This window comes from Pseudonaja textilis, chromosome 3 (assembly GCF_049901715.1).
Source record: "Pseudonaja textilis isolate UNSWEBS1 chromosome 3, rPseTex1.2, whole genome shotgun sequence".
In the NCBI taxonomy this organism is placed as follows: Eukaryota; Metazoa; Chordata; class Lepidosauria; order Squamata; family Elapidae; genus Pseudonaja; species Pseudonaja textilis.
Window position 1 is genome coordinate 195,180,142 of NC_141992.1, and position 19,809 is coordinate 195,199,950.

A 19,809-nucleotide genomic window follows, 5' to 3' on the forward strand; every position below is an offset into this window, starting at 1 on the left:
AACTTCCTATTTTCAGCTTCCAGAGATCCAGGGGAGGCCATTTTCGGTCCAGAGCCCTCCCCCTAGGCCTCTGGGAGGGCAAAAATGGCCTCTTCCGGGCTCTGGAGGCCCTCTGGAATCTCGAAATGGGCCTGTTTCCGGACTTCCAGAAGGCCCGTTTTTTCCCCCCTCCCAGACCCTCTGCGCAGACCCTGCACTTACGTCCATCGAAAATGGGCCGCGTGGGGACTTTGGGGAGGGGCAGGGTGGAAGGGGCGGAGCCAGCCAATCAGTTGAAATACCGGTTTGGCGAAGCAGCTGTAATTTTAACGTCCGGTTAACCGAACCGGTCCGAACCAGTAAAATCCCACCCTTGGGCAAAACCCACTTAACCACAGAAATTTTGGGCTCCATTGTGGTCATAAGTCAAGGACTACCTGTACAAGAAATTTGTCAAAAACCTGCTGAGAGGAGGAAGTCGAAGAAAGCTTAACACAGACAGGCTAATTAATACAGTGATAATTCAGCATGGATGTGAACTTTCCTCTCTGATTATGATTCCAGTTTTCCACGTTCGATTCCTTCCCTGAGAAACAGTGTTGATTCCCACTGGATAATGTTTCCCCTAACAATTCACCAAATACAGGTGGTCCTCGACTTACAACCACAATTGCCACCCGAATTTCCATTGCTAAGCAAGGCAGGTTCCTAAGTGAGTCATTGTTAATTTTACGAGCCCTTTGCCATGGTTTTTAGGCAAATGGCTGCAGTGGTTCAGTGAATCAGGAAGTCGTTAAGTGAATCCAGCTTTCTCGCGGACTTTGTTTGCCAGAAGCCAGTGAGAAAGTCACAAACAGCAATTATTTGACACTGGGACACCGCAACCCTCATAACTTCATGCCACTTGCCAAGTGCCCGAATAGTTATCATGTGACTCTGGGGATGCTGCAACAAGTCATAAGTGTATGTATGGACTGGTTGTCGATCGCTTTTTTTCAGTGTTGTTGTAACTTTGAACAGTTGCTAAATGAATGGTTGCGCGATGAGCCGGGGCACGGCTCAGAGGCAACACAGCCATCTAGCAGTTCAAACCCACCCCTTTATTGCTCCAAATTTCCCCCAAATATTCCCACATTTCTGGCAAGCCCCAGAGCCAAGAGATGACACATACACACACCCCTTTACGCAGCCTCTGGCAGCAAATAGTCCAGCTCAACACTCTGAGCCACCACGGCTGCAGGCAAGAAAATCCAGCAGGCAAGACAAGAATCCCAAAACCAAGAAGGAATCCAGGAAAGTTCAAACATCAGCAGTCAACACTCCAGGAATTTAGTGTTTGTTCCCGCCAAATGCCTCTCCCTACAACGTCTCCTTAAGTCACAGTCCCCAGGTGCGCCTTGTGCAGAGAGGCGGGGCGCCCTCCTCCTGAGTAGTCGGGTCAGTCTGCGCTGTTCTCACCTTCTTTCCACTCTCCATGCTCGAGGATCAGGAGGGGGTGGTCCTTGCTCATCACCCGAACTCTGCTTCTCATGTTCACTGCTTAGCCTTTCTTGGTCACCCTGCCCTCCTTCCTCCCTGCCTACAAGCCATCCTAATCCTCAAAGGTCATGGCCTGACTGGGCCTGCTCTTCCCCATTTTCCTCCGAAGCCAACGAAGCTGCCCCCTCGATCACCGTTGACTCCACTTCCAGCTCATCTTTCCCTGCAGATTCAGGCTCCGACAGAGGCATGACAGGTTGTAAATTGAGGACTCTCTGTATTACATGAGATTCTAGTAGGGATTTCAACATGAGGGGTGGATTGTATTGCAGTTAGAGGGACACAGGGTTGGTTGTGCAATTGCGTACCTAACAAGTGTACGCCAGTGGCTCTTGGTCCAGTGCTCTTTTCTCGTTAGTATCACCTGTCAACTCTGAAGCTGGCCTGACCGAGTCCATCGTGGAGGCTTCAGTGTTGCCATACTGGAGCTGAGCGATGGGGTGGGGGAGAATAGAGATAGCTGGGTTTTGTAGCCAAAGCAAAATAGTTTCCCCTGAGAACCAAGGACATCCCCACAGGTGGCTGAAAAGAGGAGGAGTCAAGTTTCCAAGCAACTGCACAGCATCCTGATTGGACCATGTGATTGATTGATTGGGAAAGGGGGAATAACTTTTAATTGGATGAAAACTGCAATCTTTAGAATCGGTTTTCACCAGTTTGTGCCAGTATGATATATCCAATAAAACCTGTTCTTTGAGGAACCCACTTGCCTTGGAGTTCTGCTTGCGATGGGGATATTGCTTGGAATCCTGACACCACTGCTAAGTAGTTTCTTAGAGATTTTGATAACAGTTGAGGACAGAGCCCTCCTATTATAAATTCACAGCTTCTAAATTTTTGAAGCGAATGTGCTGAATTTTATGTCCTACTGGCTAGACTTTTAATTTCATATAGTAATAAGCTGGCAGGAGCGGAGCTGCAAAAACTAGATTACATTTGCATGAATTGTTCTGCAGGCTTAATTGCTTTAAAACTTAAGATCCGTACTTGGGTAGGAAAAGATCAGAATTGCATTAAGTTAAAGAACAATAAGATGGTACATTTTTTGCAGAAGAAACAAATGTTGAAAGGCACGAGAATTCTTCTCAAGCAACTTCCTACTCTTTGCTGCTATTATTATTATTATTGTTGTTGTTGTTATTTTGCAGTTTGTTGCTAAGTCTTAAGCCTTACAAAGATTCAGAGATCGAGGAACACATAAAAGAATTTGCAGCGAAGTTATCCCTGATACCCAGTTCTCCTCCTGGGCAGCTTCATCTGGTAAATACTTAAAATATACTATACTTTATAATTTCCTGTGCTTTAGTGCAAACAAGAATTATTAAGTACTTTTTAAAAGCAAAAGCATTTGAGAAGAGAACAATGAGGATTTCCTTCCCGATGCCGAACAGGAAACACGGACAAGATGAGCTAAATTTACTTTATTGCAGGGTTACATTAACAGAATCTTGTAAATCTGAAAGTACAGATCTCCCACATAAGCTTTTATCTGCCTGATTTATTAGGGTGGGTCTTTTTTTAGGTTCCTATCTCTGGCTGTTAAGCAGCTGAGGGCTACACATCCTTTTATCTGATCTCTTCCCTTCACCCCTCAAAGTCATTCTCACACACCCTTTTATCATTTTCCCACTGCAAATGACAAATGTGTCTTTTCTTTTATGTACACTGAGAGCATTTGCACCAAGACAAATTTCTTGTGTGTCCAATCACACTTGGCCAATAAAGAATCCTATTCTATTCTATTCTATTCTATTCTATTCTATTCTATTCTATTCTATTCTATTCAGAATTCACAGCTTATTCTTTTCTTGATGCATATTGGGGGATTCACAGTCAAAACGGAGGACTGCCTTGATTTTCCTGTCGCTAAACTTTCTCCTTTGCTCTTTCTGCCTTCCTAGGATTTCCTTCTTCATCTTCTGTCCGAAGCCACTTTTGGCAAGAGGGATTTGAGCTCTTTTTTCCCCCCTTTTCCGGATCTCACGTTTCTGCTTTCTTTAACCTAGTCCCCCTGACACCATTTCTGTGCTCTGTGTAGTGTTGCTCACACCAAAAGAGAAAACGGAATCACAGTGTAAGTATGCACAGGATTCTTAGATATACTACCGGAAAACTATATATACCAGGGGTATAAAACCAATGCCCGCGGGCCGGATCCAACTGATGGGGTGCTTATTTCCGGCCCATGGGCCGGCCCTGGAAATAACCAAAGGACTGGCCCATGGTTTCTCTGCCAACAAAAACAGCCTGGGCAGGACACATGCAGCCTCTGTGAGCTTTGTTTTTGTTGGCAAAGAGCTGCAGGAGGCCATGGCAGCCCAAAAGGAAACCCGGGCGGGCCACGTTCGCTTCCCTGAGCTCCATTTTTGGTAGCAGAGGGCTGCAGGAGGCTGTTGCGGCTGAAAACGGAGCCCGGGAGGGCTGCTTGTGGACCCTCCCGGTGCGTCTTGTTTGCTGGGAGAAGTCTGCAGGAGTCTGTCATGGCCGAAAACGGAGCCTCGATGAGTGACATTTGAGCTGGCCACGCCCCCTCCCACCCCCAAGGTCTAACACAAACCTGATGTGTCCCTCAATGAAATCGAGTTTGACACCTCTGCTATATGCAACGTGACGTAATCCACTGATACGTTACAAAGACTTTGAAGGAGGAAAGAAGCCGGGCCATGCAAGTGAGTAAATTGAGTGTGCACCCATGTGTTTCAGACCACCACTTGCACAGCCTGGTTGTGAATTAGCCGTGATCCAGTAGTGACCCGGGGGGGACGTGTTGGGGTATCCTACATTGCCTCTTCCACTCCGATTCTCTTTAGAAAACGAATTGTAATCGCCTTCTGCTGTTTGTGGTGATGAAACCCACAAAAACGGGATATTCCCCTCTGTTCTTCTAGCTATTCAATATGAAGCCTCTCCAAGTCGTGTTTCCATCTCAGGAAGATCCCGACAGCCCTCTTATTGATTTGGATCTACATCTTCCCTTCCTTTGCTTCAAGCCGGAACAGATTTTACAGGTAAAGGGGTTGCTATTAAACGGACTGAAATTTCCTCCATCAAACTTCTGCCAAATTGGCAGGGAATTCCCTCATCCCGGTCTTTTTTCAACTTCAGAAGTTTTAAGATTGGTGGACTTCAGATCCCAGAATGGCCTCTAGCAGACAACCGATTCGCTGAATGACCACCGCCACAAAGATTGTGAAATCAGATTTGTCCTCTGGGTGACCTGCTTTACAAATTGTCACGAACTACAACCAGGGGTCGGATTCAAAAATCCCAACAACCGGTTCTTTGTCCGGTTGCTGGGTGGGCATATGGCTATTGGTGGGCGTGGCCTACCAGAATTTCCAGGAGGGCTGTTTTTCACCTTTCCCAGAGTCCGGAGGCTTCCCTTGGGCCTCTGGGAGGGCAAAAACAGCTTCTCCCGAACTCCGGAGGCCGTCCAGAAGCCAGAAACAGATCCGCTTCTGGGCTTCCGGAACTTCCAAGAGGGCCGTTTTCGCCCTCCCAGAGCCTCCACACAGAACCTGCACTTACCTGCATCCAAAATGGGCCATGTGGAGACTCCTGTGAGGGGTGGGATGGGGTGAGTAGGGCAGGCTGGTCGGTTTAACTACCGGTTCAGCGAACCAGATGTAAATTTAACATCCAGTTTGCTCGAACCGATCCAAACCCCATCCCTGATTACAACCCTAATGGGCAGGCTCCATTACAGTTGTAAATCAAGAACTACCTGCATCTTTTTAAAAATGCTGGGCAGGAAAAATAGTTTGGACAGAAATTGCTTTCCGCCTGTTAAAATGTGCCTGTTCTGTTTATCGGCAAACAAGTTTGAGTTTTCCGGCGCCAGTTGACCTATGGTGGAGTTATTAACGGTGAGGAATTAATGGCAGTGTGAGGCGGCAGCCAAAACAGCCGATACAATCCTTGGCTGTAGAAACAGAGGCATAGAATCAATATCACGCGGAAGTATTAGCACCGCTTTATAAAGCCTTAGTAAGGCCACACCTGGAATACTGCGTCCAGTTTTGATCACCTCATTACCAAAAAAAGATGTTGAGACTTTGGGAAAAAAAAAGGCAGAAAACTTAAGATGATAAGGCCCCGGTTGCGGATTTGGATGGCCAGGGGGTGTGGGGCGGGGGCATGAGAGTGTTCCAGTATTTGAGGGGCTACCACAAAGAAGAGTGGGGGGTTCAATTTATTTCCCAAAGCCCCAGAAGGCGGGACAAGAAACGATGGATGGAAACTGGTCAAGGGAAGAAGTAAATCTGGAAGTTGACCGGAAGCTTCCTAACAGTGAGGAGAATTAACCAGTGCAACAGCTGGCCTGTAGGTGCTCCGTCACTGGAGGTTTTTAAGAAGAGACTGGACAGTCACTTATCTGAAATGGTGTACGGCAGGGGTGTCCAACCTTGGCAACTTTAAGACTTGTGGACTTCAACTCCCAGAATTCCTCAGCTTTGCTGGCTGAGGAATTCTGGGAGTTGAAGTCCACAAGTCTTAAAGTTGCCAAGGTTGGACACCCCTGGTGTACGGTCTCCTGTTTAAGGAAGAGGTTGGACTAGAAGACCTCTAAGGTCCCTTCCTGCTCTATTCAGATTGATTAATTGATTGGATAATGATACAACACATTTGAAATCCCAAAATGTTTAAAAATTACTAAGAATGATGCAGTTTTATATACGTATAAAAGTTAGGGTGATCTGTTGGGTTTTCCTTTCTTTCCAGATACTTACTTGTATTTTAACTGAACGGAAAATTGTCTTCTTCTGCTCGGACTGGGCTTTGCTGACTCTTGTATCCGAATGCTTCATGTTGTACATCCATCCTATTCAGTGGCAACACACGTTTGTACCAATCCTCTCCCATCAGATGTTGGATTTTGTCATGGCACCCACCTCCTTCCTGATGGGCTGTCACATCGACCACTTCGAGGAAGTTTGCAAGGTTGGTCAGGAATTATTTCTAGATCCACAACTTATTTATTTGTGTTTTTTTTTTAAATCTCATCTTTATTAATTTATATGCAAGTCAAGGCAGCGAACATACCTAACATCCTTCTTTCTTGTGCATTCCCTACATCAGCAACCTTGGGATTGTTGGATTGGGCTGAGAGAGAGGAATTGGTCCAGTGTCACCAGCCAACTTTCATGCCTCAGGCAGGACTAGAACTCACCATCCCCTGATGATTGACCCAAAGTCACCCAGCATAAGGCAGAATTAGAACTCCCACTATACCAAACTGGGTCTCAAACTTCACTTTTATCTTTGTGCAAGCTTCAGAGAAAGCAGTAACCAACTTGCATTTGTTTATCCGGTTGATAAAAATATTATTTGCTATTGCTACATATTCAGGAAGTCTCTTAACCGCATTTTATCAGCTTGTCTATTACAGGATACATTTAGATTTTTAAAATGCACTATCCAATATCCTGCGGTGTACATGTTACAGGAGCTTGACAGAAACATGTTTTTTAAATTAATGTCTTAGGGGAAAAAAATTATGTATACTGAGAGCCTTTGCACGAAGACAAATTCCTTGTGCGTCTAATCACACTTGGCCAATAAAGAATTCTATTCTATTCTATTCTATTCTATTCTATTCTATTCTATTCTATTCTATTCTATTCTATTCTATTCTATTCTAGAAAAAGTGGTGTACCGTTGTTGTTGTTTTAATTTGATTTTTGTCCAGGCAGTTTCTGAGAATAGGACACAATTGAATGGAGGGGAGAGGAGAAACCAAAATTAGTCCAAAGGCAACTGGGGCTTTCTTTTTTTCTTTGAAAAGGTTTTGCTTTTCATTCAAAACGCTTTTCGACTGAAGTTCTGACTTCAGTTCTTGGATGAGAAGTGAAACATTTTCAAAGTAAAAAAAGAATAAATAAAAAAATAAATCCTGTTGCCTTTTGGAAAAGCATCTTTGGGGCAACTATGACTTGAGAATGACTGAGAATCTCCATAGACAAGATATAGATAGATAGATAGATAGATAGATAGATAGATAGATAGATAGATAGATAGATAGATAGATAGATAGAATTCTTTATTGGCCAAGTGTGATTGGACACACAAGAAATTTGACTTGGTGCAAATGCTCTCAGTGTACATAAAAGAAACGATACATTGGTCAAGAGTCATCAGGTTCAATACTTAATAATAGTCATAGGGTACAATAAGCAATCAAATCTATCCATCTATCTGCCATCTATCTCTGTACCTTTCTGTCTATCTGTCTATCCATTATCTAATATATCATTTATCCATCTATCTGCCATCTATCTATGTATCTTTCTGTCTCTCTCTCTCTGTCCATCTATCTAATGCATCATTTATCCATCTATCTGCCAACTATAACTCTATCTATCTGTCTGTCTGTCTGTCTGTCTGTCTATCTATCTATCTATCTATCTATCTATCTATCTATCTATCTATCTATCTATCTATCTATCCATCCATCCATCCATCCATCCATCCATCCATCCATCCATCCATCCATCTAGAATTAGAATTATTTTTTATTGGCCAAGTGTGATTGGACACACAAGGAATTTGTCTTGGTGCAAATGTTCTCTGTATACATAAAAGAAAAGATACATTCGTCAAGAGTCAAGAATCTTCAGGTACAACACTTAATAAAAGTCATAGGGTACAAATAAGCAATCAAGTCATACTAGGAAAGAGTCCGTATAAATCGTAAGGATACAAGACACAAAGTTACAGTCATACAGTCACAAGTGGGAGAGGATGGATGATAAGGAGTGATGAGAAGATTAACAGTAATAGTAGTGCAGACTTTGTAAATAGTTAGTGTTGAGGGAATTGTTTGTTTAGCAGAGTGATGGCTTTCGGGGGAAAAACTGTCCTTGTGTCCAGTTCTGGTGTGCAGTGCCCTATAGTGTTGTTTTGAAGGTAGGAGTTGAACCATTAAAATTGTTTCTGTTCTTAGTCTGCCAAGGGTGACATCTACCATAATGGATTGTTAACTTTTATTTGTAACTATCAACCTTCCTGATTTTTTGTAACAATCAGGAAGCCGACGACTTAATTCTAATCAACATCGATTCTGGCGATATCGCTCAATCCAAGTCCTCTGAAGAGGAAACCGACATTCCAGATGTCCCAGCAGAAGCAGCCAGGGTTTTTATAACACGGTAAGAATAATCAAGATTATTTTGCTTGCTTCCATGAATAAGGCTCTAAAAAGTCAGAACAAAAGATATGGCTGGATTCAGCAGTGGGCTGGTTTGGTGAACTGACAAATCCCACCCCTGGCTGGTTAAAATGATCAAAGGCCTGGAGACTAAAACATATGAAGAACAGTTGCAGGATTTGGGTTTGGCTAGTCTAGAGAAAAGAAGGACACGATAGCAGTCTTTCAGTATTTGAGGGGCTGCCACAAAGAGGAGGGTGTCAATTTATTTTCCAAAGCACCAGAAAACAAGGCAAGAAACAATGGTGACCGATCAAGGATAGAAGCAACCTGGAATTAAGGAGAAACTTCCTAACAGTGAGAACAATTAACCAGTGGAACAATTTGCTTGCAGAGGTTGTGTGGGTACTCCAATACTGGAGGTTTTTAAGTAGAGACTGGACAACCATTTGACTGAAATGGCATAGGGTTTCCTGCTTGATCAGAGGGCTGGACTAGAAGACCTCCAAAGTCCCTTCCAGCTCTGTTCTGCTTGATTGGCTCCTTGTAACGAGCCATGCTCTTCTTCCTCCAGATCTGAAAACCTTCAGCTGCACTATGACCTTGAACTCTGCCATCTGGGAACCTCCACGTACTTCTTCGAAATACAAGGCCGACGGAGAACTTGGCAACACAAGCTGAATTCTGAAATTCAACAGATTACTCTGCAGTTAATCGTCAATATCTTTAGGTGGGTGTCCAAAAGATTTCCTTCCAGAGCCCATTAGCTCTTCCCTCCGCCTTCAGGTACCATCACCTGTTCAAAATGTGAAACCCTTTAAATGAAGGGATAAGCGAGCCTGCTCCCTTTGCGCCTCGAGAGACAATTCTGGTGTCAATTCATAAAACATTTTCTATGCCCGTTTTATAGTTGCCAACCGAAAGTGAGGGGGGAAAGGAGTTTGAAAGAGCCATGCAGCAGTTTAGAAGCGAACCTTGCAAAAATTATACTAACTGACTGGAGTTTCTGGTGCTCAAAACTCCAATTGGAGACCCAGTGTCAACTCATAAAATTATTTCTCCGGTCTTTTTAGAGTTGCCAACAGGAAGGGAGGAGAGGGAGCAGTGCAGCAGCTTGCTAAACCGAAACTGCATTCCATAAATGTTTTTAAAGATAGTAACTAGGTGACTGAAGTTTCTGCTGTGCAAAATTCTAACTGGAGAGCATGATTGAGGACTCTTGTCTATGGATGTGTCCCATTGGAGAATATGAATTACGATACACCCAGGGGGTGGGGGAAAACCAGGGTCAAAGGTGACAATGAACGATGTGCCTCAGAGTCGGCTACACCCAGGCAGTTCTGGCATGTTAACTCCCAATAAATCCTTTTGAAGATTTGGAAGTTTGGCTCGAGACTCATGATTTAACTGCCAGAATCCTGACACCCAGATTGATGACTCTTGGCTACGGACATGTTTCGTTGGAGAATATGAATTATGATAAACCCAAAGGGGTGGGGGAAAACCAGGCTCAAGGGTGACAGTGAATTGCGTGTCTCAGAATCGGCTACCAATATGTTTCTCCTAATGAATTCTTTGAAGCTTTTTGAAGTTTGGCTCAAGGCTCATGATTTCATTAGGGCGATTGCTGGAATCCTGACATCTGGGTGGATTCATTTGATGATCCGTGGGTTTACACCATGCGTTAATTCTTGTAATCCCATTTTTATCAACAGGGAGGTGAAAGACCATTTGAACTATGAACACCGAGTATTTAACAGTGAAGAATTCTTAAAGACAAGAGCAATAAACGATCAGCCTTTTTACAGAAAGGTAAGGTGGAGCTTGACATAAATTGTTCCATTAGTTCATGTTGTAATTTTTTAAAAAAACCCCACAAATGTTTATTTGACCTGTAGTTTTATATAATTTATATATATATAGTTTTATATCATTTTATATAATTTGACCTTTTGAAGAAAGTATGCCTATCCAAACATTTTTGGATGATCTTGTTTCTGCCAATATATTCGTTAAACTTACTGAAGTCGTTCGTCTGAAATATGCATAACTACAGAATTAACTTTTATAATATACTATTTGATATATTGGATTACTTAGGTGCCATCAAGTTGTTGTTGACTCTTAATGACCTCATAGAATGTAAGAATATAACACAGAAACGGCTGCTGTAGCAGTCCTACTTTAAGTATGCAATAATATAGTTTAAAGGAGAAAAGTCTGCATAGAGATTCTCCGTCATCCCGGTCATGGTTGTCTCAAAGGTGCTTTTTCAGGAGGCAAGTCAACTTTTTGGTTTTTCTTTTGAAGACGTTTCACTCCTCATCCAAGAAGCTTCTTCAGCTCTAACAGAATAGTGGGGAATGGAAGGATTCATATTCCTTGCAGACAGCTGGTCATTTGCATCCTTTTAAAGGGTTGTTGAGGCCACTTGGAGGTTTCTCTGCATTCTGGAGGGAGTCGCTTGAGGCCACCTGGAGGTTTCTGGTGGTGTTCCTGGTTCCTGTAGTCTGCAATTTTTCCCTCTCTGGAAATCCACTCCTACTCCCACACCACTCCAAGGGTGTTAATCCCAAATTGTATAGCTTAAAGGAGAAACTTCTGAAACATTTGCTCTCCACGATAATCTCGCACAGTGGAGATACAGATAGTCTTTGACTTATGACCACAATTGAGCCCAAAACTTCTGTTGTTAAGCAAGACACTTGTTAAGTGAATTTTGCCCCATTTGATGACCTTTTCCTGCCGCACCCGTTACGTGAAACACTGCAGTTGTTAAATTAGGAACATCATTACTAGGTGAATCTGGCTTTCCCCGTTGACTTTGCTTTTCAGAGGGTCCCAAAAGGGGATCACATGGGATCTCCAACCGTCATAAATATGAACCAATCGCCAAGTGGCCCAATTTTGATCACGTGCCCCTAGGGAGGCTGCAATGGTCGCGAGTAGGAAAAATGGTCCAAAGTCACTTTTTTCAATGCCACTGTAACTTCGAACAGTCAATAAAATGAATGGCTGTAAGTTAAGGACTACCTGTGCGGTGGGTAATGTCTTCTCTTGTGTTTGTGCAGGTGCTAGAAACGTATATGTTCCACTCTTTTCTCAAAGCCCGCCTTAACGGAAGGATGGATGCTTTTGCCTACCTAGAGCAAAGCACCCAGAATGAAGAAGACAGGTAAACGTTACATCACTTGCTTTGCAAACAACACGAGGTGGTGGGGGAAGGGGGGAAAAGGGCGAAGGGGGGGAACTTGCCCCAGGCACTCCACGCGCCTGGACTGGCCACCGGGCTGCTTCTTTCCGCTTCTTTCTTCTTCTGCTTTTGGCTGCCACGCAAGGAAAGCAGCAAAAGTCTTTCTTTCTCTCCCCCCAAACTCCACCAGAAATGAGTCTTTGGGACCTTGCAAGGCCTCCTGCTCCAAGAGGCTGCGTCAGCAAAGACTCATTTCTGGCGGCATTTGGGGGAGAGAAAGAAAGACTTCTGCTGCTTTCCTTGCATGAAGCCAAAAGTCTCTCTCTCTCTTTCTCCCCCTGAGAGCAGAGCTGAAGACCAGTATCCTGCGATCCCAAATAAAGAATGATCGATCGGTGGGAAAACGGGGTGGGGGATTTTCCTGCAGACTTTTTGGGGGATTTTTCCCAGGGTCTCTGGTCCGCGGGATTTAAAATTATGAGTTTGGTAGTTCCTGAGGTCCAAAAGTTAGGGCTAGGGCTCTCTACCTTGGAAGAGTGAGGAAGATTCTCAGGGATGAGTCGTATCCTGGTCAGCACTTCTTTATCCTCCTACCCTCGGGTAGGAGATGTAGAAGCACAGCCAGCTGCATCAACAGGCTGAAGAACAGTTTCTACCCGTGGGCTGTCAGACTTCTGAACGGAAAATAACTTGCATGTCAACACAGTAGAATAGATTTGTGGAGCCGGTGCGTTGTGCAACAAGATCACGTAGTGTAAAAAGTTTGGGTCTGGGCTAGGGACTTCTGTCCTCACTGTGAGTTGTGTGCACGAAGGGAGGCTCAGCCAATCTCATTGTACACATATATTCTGACAATAAAGGTAATAAAATAATGTTGCGTTTTATTTGTATGTGTATATACAAGTAGTCCTTGACTTATGGCCCCAGTTGAGCCCCAACATTTCTGTTGCTAAGTGAGACATTTGTTAAGTGAGTTTTGCCCTGTTTTACGACCTTCCATGCCACAGTTGTTAAGAGAATCACTGCAGAAGTTGTGGGTGCTCCATCAGTGGAGGTTTTCAAGAAGAGATTGGAAAGCTATTTGTCTGGACTGCTACAGGATCTCCTACTTGAGCAGAGGGTTGGACTAGAAGATCTCCAAGGTCCCTTCCAACTCTATTCTGTGTTCTAAAATTCTAAGCTATTCAGTTAGCAACACGGGTCGTTAAACGAAATTGGCTGTTCCATTGATTTTGTTCGTCAGAAGGTTCCCAACAGGTGATCACACCATCATAAATGCGAGTCAGTGGCCAAGCCTCTGAATTCTCATCACGCGGCCATGGGGAGGACGGGATGGTGCAACGGTCATAAGTGTGAAAAAACATTCCTAAGTCCCTTTTTTTCAGTGCTGCTGTAACTCCGGTCCCTAAACGAGCCGTTGTAAGCTGAGGACCCACTGTTGTTGCTTCCTTTAGATTCAACTTCCTGGTTGGTAACCCGAGAAGGCAGACAATGGAGAAAATGATTTCTAAAAGGTTTAATCCTCAGTACATGCTCAGCAGGCGCATGGGGATGAGCCTTCCTGATCTGCACAACATTAAGCCGAGCGACGGCCCGATGAGGAATTTATCCCTTCGAAGTGTAGACGTCACACAAGGTAAGACGAAGAAACTTCCTCCCAAGCTGCCATTGCTGCTTGGCTTAATCTGAGTGGGAAACCTTAGCATGGGTGGATGGATGCATGTTGTGAGTTAGCCAACAAGCAGAGAACGCTCAAATCATTTGAAATACACCGTAAAACCACAGAGAAGAGCTAGAGCCAAGTGATTTGCCAAGTGGGGAGAAGAAGAGAAGAAGGAGGAAGAGGAGGAGGAGAGATACGAGTAGAGGAGGGAGGAGGAGGAGAAGGAAGACGGCGGGGTCCTTGGTGTTCTCTGAGCTTGGTGGTTTTCTTGCAGGTGTTTCATTACCCAGAATAGATGTCATGCCCCTGTTGGAGTCTGACTCTTGAGGGAGAGGAGGAACAGCCTACAGGGAGTGGAACTGTGGCTCTGGAGATTGTGGAGGAAACTGGGGAAGGGTACAGGCCAGCTGGGCAGCCAGAGGAAGACCCAGGCCCATCCCCTCTTCATCCAAGGGCAGGCAGGGAGGAGACGATAAGGGAGAAACATGAATGGTGTGGTCTATGAGGGAGGAAAGGGCCTTGATCCCCTTCATGGGCTGCAGCTATGAGGACTGTTTTAAAAGGACGGACTGCGCATGGGCCAGTGCTGGAAACAACGCATGAAAATATGCCTAGTCTGTCCGTTCTCATCTGAGTTCTGGTGTCCTTCCCAGTGTGTGTATTTTGATATCTATGGACGTTTTCAAGCCCTTATCCTGCCTTGTCCCAGTAATTGCTTCAGTGTGGTTTTGTATCTCACCCTGGGTCATCACACTAGGTAACATCGTCAGTGCTAGAAGGAAGTGAGGATTTGCCAGGTGGGGAGAAGAAGAGGAGGAGGAGGAAGAAAGGTAGAGGAGAGGAGGAGGAGGAAGAGGAAGACTGTGGGTTCCTTGGTGCTCTCTGAGCTTGGTGGTTTTCTTGGAGACGTTTGATTACCCAAACTAAGTTAACCTCATAATGTGAAACGTCTGTAAAAAAACAAACAAACCACCAAGGACTCTTCACTTTTTGATTTAGTCCTGCCCATCAGTCTGTGATCTCTTCGCGGAGGAGAAATATGTAGAAGTTCAAAATGAATTCAGAACATTAACGAGAACCCTTGGCGCCTTTTTTTTGGCAACTCTTGTCAAGTCACTTTTGTCACTTTCTTCTCCTTTTTTTCCTAGCGAAAAGATCGATTTCGAAACCCATCAGCACTTTCAAGATCCCAGATATCCATTTCCCACTGCTGGGTCAGAGCGTCCAGTCCTATTACGTCGACTTCGGTAACCATCTCAGCAGAGCCATCCACGTTTTGTCCCCGGAGAACTCTGCGCTCCTTGCGAGGTATTTCTACCTTCGGGGACTTGTCAACCTGATGCAAAGAAAATTCCTCAATGCGCTTTCGGATTTCCAAAACCTGTACAAGACGGACATCCGGATATTCCCTACAGACCTTGTGAGAAAAATGATCGAGAATCTCCCACCCCTGGATCGCTCTCAGGCAGATCAGAAACCTGAACTGAAGAGGTTGATCAGTCACCTGCTGGATAAACAGCGAGAGGTCACTAAAACCGATGACCACGTGAAGAAATTTGAGTTGCCAAAAACTCACATGCAGGTGAACGACTTTGTGAAGCGTATCCAGGAATCTGGGATTGTCAAAGATACAGACACGATCCATCGGTTGTTCGATGCATTAACCGTAGGTAAGGGGCGAAAACCAAAGAAAAATGGTTAGAAACTTTGTGAGAATTCCCAAAGGTGTTTATTTTTTTTTCCCAAGAGGCAATCGGACTTTCTGGTTTTTCTTTGAAGACGCTTCACTTTTCATCCCAGAAGCTTCTTCAGCTCTGACTGGATAGTGGGGAATGGCAGGATTTATACTCCTTGCAGACAGCTGGTCATTTGCATCCTTTTAGAGGGTCGTTGAGGCCACTTGGAGGTTTAATCTGTGTCCTCAGGGTCACCTGAATGATGCAAGTAGGCGTGGAGCCTTCTTGGAACGGTTGAAAAAGGACTGTGTTGTAGATTGGAGATAGACGATCAATTCTGACATAGATGGCCTCTTCGGCCCCTCTTTCAAACCAGCAATCTCCTCTGTCCAAAATATGGACTTTGTTGTCTTCAAAAGAGTGGACTTTGTCTTTTAAATGGGTTGTTGAATCTAGTCGTGATGTGTTTGTTCTCCTATGTTGTGCCATGTGTTTATGAAGTGATCCAGATAAAATGGTCCAGCGGGTTGTTAAGGTCACCTCCAGGTGACTTTAACCATCTGCTAAAAGGATGCAAATGACCAACAGTTTGCAAGGAATATAAACCCTTCCATTCCCCACCATCCAGTCAGAGCTGAAGAAGCTTCTTTGGATGAGAAGCGAAATGTCTTCAAAGAATAACCAGAAAGTCCATGTCAGGATTCCGGCAGTTACTCCAATTAAATCATGAGCCTCGAAACACACTCCCAAAAGTAAAAAAAAGATTTACTTGAAGTTAACATTCTACGTCCGGCATTTGCCTGGGCATAGTCAACTCTGAGATACATAATTCACTGTCACCCTTGATCCTGCCTCCGCCCCACACTCCCCGGGTGTATCATCCAACGAAAACCATCCATAGCCAAGAGTCATCAATCATGTTCTCCAATTAGATTTTTGCACAGCGGAAGCTTCAGTCATCTAATCAGTGTTTGAAGAAAATATGAATGGAATGTACTTTCGATTCCATTCTGCCATCTGCTGTTTGAAACTCCCCTACCCCCCCCTTCTTTCTATTGTCAACTGTAAAGCGTGTGTACAAAATGTTTTATGAGTTGACAGTCCAGTTGACTCCTGAAAAAAAAAGACCTTTTGGACAACCATGACCTGGACGACTGGAGAATCTCCATAGACGCTTCGTGAGCATTCTTTTTCCAGCTCTTTGTTCTTCTGTCATGAGTATAGACAAATGTTTGTGCAATCCTTCTTTAAAACCTCCAGTGTTGGAGCACCCACAACTTCTGAGGGCAAGCCGTTCTGCTGGTTTATTGTTCCCACTGTTAGGAAATATCTCCTTAGTTCTTGATTGCTTCTCTCCTTGATTAATTTCCATCCATTGCTTCCTTCTTGTCCTGCCTTCAGGTGCTTTGGAGAATAGCACCTGGACAAAAACGCAGGTCGTCCCCGAGATAACGACTATCATGAAGTTTGATCATTACCGTCATATGCCATGACAGTTGTAAATTGGATGAGTCTCATCGCCAATCCAATTTTACAACCTGTTTTTTTGGCACTGGCTGTAAAGCAAACTCAACAATCATTAAATGAATGCCCTGGAATTCCAGGCGTAAAGGCACGGCAATAACTCAACATGGTTGGGAGGATGTCAGGAACGCAGAACCAAAGTACACACAAGATAAACTCACGTTTGCTCCCAAGCAGATGCCGCAGTCAGCTTGGATCTCATTTAAACTCCCTCCCCAGCTGTGGCTAATTAAGGGAATCAGGGCCCTTTCCTCTCCCGTAAGCCATGCGACACACTTTATTCTCTTCTCCGTTCCTCCCTGTGTGCCCTAGGATGAAGAGGGGGTGGGCCTGGGTCTTCCTCTGAACTCCCTCTCCCTTGTTCTACCTCTCCCCTCTTCTGCCCAGACAGACTTTGCCCTTCCCCAGTTTCCTCCACAGCCAACGGAGCCACATTCCCACTCCCTGTCAGCTGTTCCATCTTCCTCCTCGGATTCAGACTCCGACAGGGACATGAGAGGAAGGAAGGAAGGGGAAGGAAGGAAGAGCAATAACACTTAGACTTATATATCCCTTCACGGTGCTTTCCAGCCCTCTCTAAGCAGTTTAGGGAATCAGCATAACTGGCCCCAACAATCTGGGTCCTCATTTGACCCACATTGCAAGGATGGAAAGCTGAGTCAACCAGTCAGGATTGAACTGCTGACAGTGAGCCGAGTTAGCCAAGTTAGCCTGCGATGCTGCATTCTAACCACTGCGCCACCACCTGGGCTCTGATTAAAGGTAAATCAAAAGAACAACTTTTAGAAGGTTATTCTTCACAAGCGTCAGAAACCCTAACCCTTAACCCATTGTTTGCCAAGGCGCAGTTTTGCAGGAAACCGGTTGTAACTTCCAGGTTTTGCCCCAAATGTGACCACGCGATGCCCCAAACGGTTAGAAATGCTATTGCCAAGGGACCCAGGAGAAGTCACGCAATCGTAGGAAGCAACCATTGGAGTTGAGTCCTAGCTCCCCTTTTTCAGGCAGGTCATAACTTTGAATGCTCATCAAGCAAACAGTCGTAAATCAAGGACTACCTCTACAGGTAGTCCTCAACTTACAACAGTTCATTTATTGAGCCTTCAAAGTTAGAAAAGCACTGGAAAAAACGTGATTAGACCATTTTTCACACAACCATTTCAGTACCCCAACAGTGAGGTGATCATAATTCAGGTGCTTGGTGACAGATTCATATTTATGACTGTCACAGTGTCCCAGGGGGGTGTCAGGTGATCCCCTTTTGCATCTCAACATACAAGCTTCTGATTAGCAAAGTCCATGGGGAAGCCATAAGTCAAGGACTGCCTGTAGTAAATAGCCTGATTTTTTTGTCTTTCTTTGGCCGATTTTTAATTGGGGGTTCAATGTTGCTTGTATGTTGAGAAACCCTCGAATGCAGAGTATCCGAGTGCCCCTTAAAATTTCGCCACATAGACTGGTGAAAAGATCTGAAGTTATAATTTGGACCAGAACCAGTCAGGGTCTTTTTAAGTCCTAACATCTCTGGTCGTGCTGTTAGAATGGTGGATATAAAACATTGAGATGTCTGTCTGCCTGCCTGCCTGCCTGCCTGCCTGCCTGCCTGCCTGCCTGCCTATCTATCTATCTATCTATCTATCTATCTATCTATCTATCATCTATCTATCTATCTATCTATCTATCTACCTACCTACCTACCTACCTACCTACCTACCTACCTATCTCCTATCATTCATCCACCCATCTCTCTTTTTGTAACGTTTGATGTACAGGAGATCCACAAACGTTCATTATGATAAAACATTTTCTTAATTTTTAAGGGCAGCAAAAACAAATCGACCCGGAAACCTTTAAAGACTTTTATACCTACTGGAAGGAAACAGAAGCAGAAGCTCAGGATGTCAACCTGCCGCCGAGCGTCCTAGAACACCTGGACAAAAACGAGTGTGTTTACAAGTTGTCCAACTCCATCAAAACCAACAAAGGAGTCGGCAAAATCGCACTGACGCCGAAACGCCTGTTTCTGTTGATGGAAGGAGCTTGTCCCGGCTATCAAGATATTGCCACATTCAGAGATATAGAGGTGAGCCCAACAAAAAGCACAGGTTGCGTTCTATTTAACGACCATGTTGTGACCGTTCAGAGTTCTAACAGCCCCAGTGGGGGAAAAAAAATCAGATTTATGACCGTTTTCACACTCACGAGCCTTGTAGCATCCTCATAGTCATGTCATCAAATTTCAGATGTTTGGCAACTGGTTCGAACTTAACAATGGTCGCCGTGCTCCCTGGGGTAACGTAACTCCTTTTGCGACCTTCTGACCAGCCAGATTCACTTAACGATGGTATTACTGACTTAACAGTGATTCTATCAGGGCTCCGGCACCCACCCCATTTAAATCATGAGTCTCTAGCCACATCTCTCAAGATGTTTAAAGAAGATTTATTAGGGGTGAACATGCCAGTGCTACCTGGGTGTAGCCAACTCTGAGATACATCATTCATTTCCCCCTTGACCCTGGTCATTCCTCACCCGCTGGATGTATATTCTCCAATGGGACAAATCCATAGCCAAGAGTCATCAATCATGCTCTTCAGTAATAATCTTGCGTGCCAGAAGCTTCGGTCACCTAGAAATTATCTAAGGAATGCACTGCTTCCTCTACTCCCTTTCTGCTGGCAACTCTTAAGAGACCAGAGAAATATTTTTGAGTTGGCAGATTCACTCAACTGCCGTGGCAAGAAAGTTGGTAAAATGGGGTGAAATTCACTTAACAACTGTCTTGCTTAGCAACAGAAATTTGGGGCACAATTACAGTTGTAATTGGAGGACTGCCTATAGTCAATACCCTGGTCTTTTTCTTTTTCATTGGCTGATTTTTTTTTCCTTCCGGAGTCTTTCCATTGGAGCACCAACAACGATGGGTCTGAAGGAAACTTGACTTGAAACACGCCTTTGATCTTGGCTTAAACATGGAGACATCCACAATTCCAATTAAAACTTTTTTATTAGTTTATCCAAGTATAAAATACAAAGGAAAAAAAAACAAGGAAGAGTAAGAAGAGAGGAAGGGAAAAAGAGGGAGTAT

General features: G+C 44.4%; 1 protein-coding gene across 2 annotated transcripts in view; it reads left to right on the forward strand.

Annotated features, from left to right (window-relative positions):
- The window catches only part of DENND3 (DENN domain containing 3), a 58,552-nt gene that overhangs the window by 14,954 nt on the left and 23,789 nt on the right, over positions 1 to 19,809 (forward strand). Inside the window, exons 5-14 of one of the 2 annotated variants that reach the window (XM_087931763.1) lie at positions 2,667 to 2,778; positions 4,407 to 4,526; positions 6,241 to 6,459; positions 8,545 to 8,666; positions 9,240 to 9,395; positions 10,381 to 10,477; positions 11,737 to 11,840; positions 13,313 to 13,494; positions 14,670 to 15,191; positions 18,542 to 18,804. In XM_087931763.1, coding sequence (XP_087787889.1) covers positions 2,667 to 2,778; positions 4,407 to 4,526; positions 6,241 to 6,459; positions 8,545 to 8,666; positions 9,240 to 9,395; positions 10,381 to 10,477; positions 11,737 to 11,840; positions 13,313 to 13,494; positions 14,670 to 15,191; positions 18,542 to 18,804 — 1,897 coding nt within the window. Of the gene's footprint in view, positions 1 to 2,666; positions 2,779 to 3,488; positions 3,593 to 4,406; positions 4,527 to 6,240; positions 6,460 to 8,544; positions 8,667 to 9,239; positions 9,396 to 10,380; positions 10,478 to 11,736; positions 11,841 to 13,312; positions 13,495 to 14,669; positions 15,192 to 18,541; positions 18,805 to 19,809 lie in introns of those variants that run through there. The other variant, XM_087931764.1, reaches the window with a different exon arrangement.